At 34.8% G+C, this 6,135-nt stretch overlaps 1 protein-coding gene across 1 annotated transcript; it reads left to right on the forward strand.

Annotated features, from left to right (window-relative positions):
• On the forward strand, positions 1-3,044 carry LOC128228407 (DNA repair protein XRCC2-like). The gene is made up of 3 exons (XM_052939710.1): positions 1-81; positions 884-995; positions 1,323-3,044. Exons 1-3 carry the CDS (start codon positions 55-57, stop codon positions 2,093-2,095), a joined length of 912 nt encoding a protein of 303 aa, XP_052795670.1. The 5' UTR covers positions 1-54; the 3' UTR covers positions 2,096-3,044.
• Positions 3,045-6,135: the final 3,091 nt, after the last annotated feature.

Consider the following 6,135-nt stretch of genomic DNA (forward strand, 5'->3'; position numbering starts at 1 on the left):
TCGAAAGCAACATCGAGGGGTTCCGAATGAGCTTTTGACAGATGGCGGGAAATTATGGCTAAAAAGGAAACTGGAATACAGGTGAGCTAAATATTTCTTCTAAGATTTCAGGTTTGGGTCATAATTTGAATCTTGATTAAGGGTTTTAGCATTGAAAAGCAAAAATTCATTTATCTAAATTAATTTTAAACTTAGAAATCATTTACCCGTCTCAAATCGTATACATTAAAACACAGGTGCTTGACAAACTTTTTTTAATGTTTTATATGGGCTATATACTATAATAAGATATATATCCCATATAGAACATTAAAAAAAGTTTGTGTCAAGCACCTGTGCATTTAAAAAAATAAAACACTAATCAAATGCTCTGAGGACTGAATTTTTCAATTTAAGTTTCATTTTTGATCCTTTCGGCTTTCTAACAAGTAAAATCACTTAACAAAGTTATTGTTTTTACACACATGATGAAATTTTTTAAGCTGTTGTCTTCTCTGCAGGGTTTCATATAAGTTTGTTTTTCAATTCAAAAACTGGCCCTAGTGATTTTACAACATTCTCGTGCACCAGAACAATAACGCATTAGATTTATTTTTATCAAACCTCTGATGAATGAGAATGTTTTACAATTGTCCCACAACTTTTTATGTACCTCTAGCCTATCCTTTAATACCCAAAGAGTAATGACAATCTAACACCCTTATTGATATCTCCATAACCTAGACCTCAAAGACAAATATAGATTTTAAAAGAAAAACTGATGTACCCCGGTATAAAGTGTTAAAAAGAACGAACAAATAAGGTGGCAGACCTATAACAGAAAAAAATCTAATGTGAAACATGATTTAATATACCCTTGATCGTCATTTTTTTCTTACTTCAGCTATTGGCCCGTCTTGGGAGCCGGCCATCAGTGAAGGGCCTGGAACCAGCAGTTTTTGGTAATGGTCCACAGTGCAGGGATGCCATTGAAATATATGGCGAGGAAGGCACAGGTGACTTAAATCTCCTTGCGTGATTGGTTTATTTTGGTTAGATCTTAACTGAAATTGTAATTTTGTGATTAATTTAAAAAAAATGTAAGTACTGGTACTGTGCATGTGAATTGATATTGATAATTGATGTGAAAAAAATTCTTTGCATTTTAATGGTATAAATGTAAAACTTGTTTGAACTCTATTGGAATGCATGAAGATAATGTTTAACTAAATTTCCATGTTCTCTTCCAATGAAAGATATATACTGAGTAAGAAAATGATAAATTATAATGAACAAAGAAAATAATGACTACATGTACATCAATTGTTGTTTTTATTTTTAAGGAAAAACTGAGTTTATGGTTCACCTTATTGTACGCTGTATCCTGCCCGAGACCTGGAACAACATTACCCTAGGTGGACATGGAGGTGGTGTTGTTTTTATTGACACAGATCACAAGTTCTCCATTCTGAGACTGGCTGGCCTCATGGAGAGACATGTGACCAAGGCTGCAGCCAATAATCAGGGAAATAGCACAGATGATGTTCCAGTAGATTCGGAAGCCATAGAAAACCTTATCACTCAGTGCCTTGAGAAACTATATGTTGTCAAGTGTACAAGTAGTACACAATTAGTGTTTACAATTCACAACTTGGAAAGCTTAATTTGTAGTGATCCTGATATTTCAGTGATAATGATTGACTCTATCTCAGCATTTTATTGGATAGATCGAGCTCTAGGTGGTGAGAGTGTTGCAATTCAGGAGGCCAATATGCGATTGGCTACAGAGGCCTTGTTAAGGCTTGTCAATACCTACAGCCTTGTTCTGTTTGCTTCAAAGTCAGCTGTGTTCAAAAAGAAAGGGTCAGATTTGGCTGAGGATAATGAACAGAATGGTGAAAAGAGCAAAAGGGTTAAGTCCCTGCTGAATGAAGACTTTGATCTTTTCCATGCAGAATTCATGTGTAAAGCTTGGCAGAGATTTGTGAGTCACAGACTTGTGCTGGCTAAGAATGGTGAGACCGGGAACCAGGAAGCCAGCTTTGTTGTTGGAGGGGATTGTGTGAAGGGCAATAGGCAGTTCATTGTAAGTCAGTCTGGTCTACAGGTTCTATGACATGTTTTGTTGTCTTTGTGAAGATTACAATTAATTGTACAGTGAAATACAACCTGATTAAAACTGCATACTGGATATCATCTTCTAGTGACCTCTCTTGTCAGCCCAATCATCGACCTTATAACTGCAATGTATATTTTTCACTGGGATTCCAAAATTGTTTCAGAGGGTGAATATTACAGTGTCACTCTTATTCAAAATTAATACTTTATCATGTATAACAAGCATAAATTTTGACTGAAAAACCTTCACTTACTAAATAATGCATTTATGGAAAATATCAATAACTGATAACAAGTTTATAACTGTGTATTTAATAGCTGGAAGTGCAAAAGTATTAAATGATTGGTGAATAATAAACAATTTACTGTGGTCTACTATTGTCTCATAAGGTAGAAATACCGTGTTTAATGCTCATTTCTTTCAAATTAAACTCAGTTTCCTTCATAAGAACCATTGTTTTTGACATATTTTCATCCTTTTTTTAATATTTTAATATTAAAACAATATTATTCATTGTGGTAAATCTTGTTTGGGAGTAATAGTGCATCTTTAAGGGTGGACAACTTTAAATGCAACAAATGAATCTCTGGGTTATGGGTTGGAATTGTGCTTTCCCTCTCATTTTTAAATAAATTGTTTTTAACAACACTTTTATCAGTCAATTTGTGTATTATTAATAAAAAGTGGAATGTTGGGTCTACTTATGTTCTTGTTTCATTTCAAATGAACACAGACTAGGAGTTGTACATTATAAACTTCGTATCATCTGAGCTATAAGAGGCAATTTACACCATACACAATATAGAACACTCGATTTAATGTCACATTGTATTATCAATATTGTTAAATACTTGTTTAAAGTCATAATTTTGCCAAATGATAAATTGTAAGTATCATCTATCAGGTAATGCATGATGATGTTGTGAAATATAAAAAAAAAACTGGGCTGTACATAAAAAAAACTATATATCAAGTAATTTGGGATGTTAACACACAAGATGTAGGTTTTTCAAGTTTTAGGTTATGTATGAAACAAAGAATTAGAGATGTCTAAGTCTTTCTTCAAAACATGAAAAGCAGCTTATTGGACAAAACTAAAGCATTATTTTATAGAACCTTATTCAATTTTGAATTTCAGCCTCACTATGTTTGTTCATGTTTAGAACTTTAAAATTGCTTAGTCAGTAGAGATTATCATCTGATCATATGGGCTTTATAAAGACATTGGTAGGTGGAATTATACAGTTTTTGAACAAAGAATTTGCACACCTTGTAATGTATTGATAGATGAATTTCTTTTCTTTACTGAATGCAACATAATATACAGATATAAGAACTAAACAAATTCCAGAATTCTATCATACTTGTCCAAATATGTTTAGAACAAAAGTATTATTGAAGACAGAAAATATACTGTTTAAGAATTACTATAATGCCCCACATGTCAGTCGGTCCGTAGGTAGACCAAAGCTTGTCCGAGTAATAACTCAACAATTCCTGGACGTGTTGTCATCAAACGTGACATGAAGGTTAGGCCTGACCAGTAGATGACCCCTATTGATTAAAGGGGTCATCAGGTCAAAGGTCAAGGTGACCTTTAATGGTAAAAGGATTTTAAAACTTGTCCGAGTGATAACTGAACAATGCCTAGACCTATGGTCATCAAACTTGACATGAAGGCTGGGCCTGACCAGTAGATGACCCCTATTGATTTTATGTGTCATCGGGTCAAAGGTCACCGTGACCTTGAATGGTAGAAGGTTGTCCGAGTGATAACTCGACAATGCCTGCACCCATGGCCCTCAAACTTGACTTGGAGGTTGGGCCTGACCAGTATATAACCCCTATTGATTTAAGGGGTCAAAGGTCAAGGTCACAGTGACCTTGAGTGATAATAGGTTGTCCCAGTGATAACTCGACAATGCCTGCACCCATGGCCCTCAAACTTGACTTGGAGGTTGGGCCTTACCAGTAGATGACCCCTTTTGATTTTGGGGGTCATCTGGCAATGGGTTAATGACAAAGTAACCTTTAAAAAAGTTAACAAAGCTTTTCCCAGTTATAACGCATCAATGCATGGACTTGTGATTATCAAACTTGACATGGAGGCTGGGCCTGACTAGTAGATGACCCCTATTGATTGTAGGAGTCATCAGGCCAAAGGACCTTGAATGCGAAAATCTTGTTTGACTGATAACTGAGCAATGCCTGCACCCATGAGCCTCAAAATTAACCTGGGGTTGGGCCTGACCTGTTGATGACCCCTTTTTTAGGGGTCAAAGGTCAAGGTCACAGTGACCTTGAACACAAAAACCTTGTCTGTGTGATCACTTGACAATGCCTGCACCCATGGCCCTCAAATTTGACATTCAGGTTTTGGGCGACCAGTTGATGACTCCTATGGATTTTTAGGTCATAAGGTCAAAAGTCATGGTCATAACTCATATTCATCATTAAAATGTTGTCATATTTACTTATTCCCTGCTGCTAAGAGGATACATTTTTATCTGCAACAATCAGTCATCATCTTAACAGGATTAAACTGTACCTATTATGACTCATACTTTGAATGGTCATAATCTTAAACCGGACTCAAAGGCATCCAATACCAATGACAAATCAGCTGTCATTTCGGTCCATGCATATTTCATTCAACTGTCCAAATAATCCTGACAACATGGCGCTCAGGGGAGCGCTTGATGTTTAAACTGCCTTTCAAGTGTTATATGATTTCAGGGCTTTCATTAAAGGAAGTTTGGAAGTATATTACTCCTTAGAAATGGGTTAAAACTTCCATTATATTCAAACCTTGTGTCAATATTACTTTTATGGTCACAATTTCAATCAGTCTTTAGGTAAAATGATTTATTATAAGTCTTTGAATTTGGCAAGTTAAAGTTACAAATTACTTGATTTTTAACATACTAATTGAAAAATAGTGGAAAAAGATATTGTTTTCGGGAGATTTGTTTTAACTCATGATCATTCAAATCATATAACTTATATGATTTGAATGATCATGAGTTAAAACAACCTATTTCATTGATGTGGATGTAATCTAATGTTTTGAAGTAAATTTGTGTTCCGTTTTGTTTTATGAATGTTATTAGTTGTTAGTTTTATGAATAAATTTCAATATGCCGTTTGTATATGTAATCTACGCCATAAATTATCTATGCTAAAATGAATGAACACAATCCCAGTAAATTCGTTCAAAGGTGTTTCAGGTTAGTAATGGATTGATTGAACTCGCCAACCATTTGCGTTATTTTACTTATTGGTTTTAATGGAATACAATTTTATTAGTGAACTAAATATTAAAGCTGTCAACATCATACCCAAGTAAACTAAAAAAACAACCTCAATGAAATAATACCTATTATCTTTACAGGGCATTTCACCATTCTTGGTAAGGGGAGTTTTAAGTGTTTGTTCACCTTTATGGGGAAAGTTAATTAAGATACTTCAAGGGGCATTATTCAACCAAAGATGGGCCATCATCAGCATGAATTTTATATCAAAGGTAATTTTGATGGGATCTTTGATACTATGTACTGCCATTGTTACACGTGTACAAAAGTTTATAAGAATATCTCGAGCAGCCTATGCTCACGACTAGTTTTTCTTAAGCTTAACTTTGCCGGGTTGAAAAAGCATAAAATGGACTTCAAACATCTAAGCATTAATGTTGCTGTGTGGGTGTGAGTGTAACAGACATTTAGCTTTGCAAAATTGACTTGGTGACAGTGGATTGCCTTCAAAACTTACCACATGTAAAAAAGGCCTTATGGTAAAAAACATGTTTTGATTGATGCACCCAGTGACATGTAATATGCAGTTTTAGATGAATCCTATAATCATATGTGCATGATGGTACCGGTACCTTGCAAAACTGTATAAGAAACTTCATATACTCTGATTCTCCCTGAGATGTTGATGAAGTTTTAACTTGATCATCGGGGTGATTATTGAGGTGTGCATGCAAAATCATATCCAAGTTGCCATGGCAACACTGGAATGAGAGTGTACAGTAATGA

Source organism: Mya arenaria, chromosome 3 (assembly GCF_026914265.1).
Source record: "Mya arenaria isolate MELC-2E11 chromosome 3, ASM2691426v1".
NCBI classification, from domain to species: Eukaryota; Metazoa; Mollusca; class Bivalvia; order Myida; family Myidae; genus Mya; species Mya arenaria.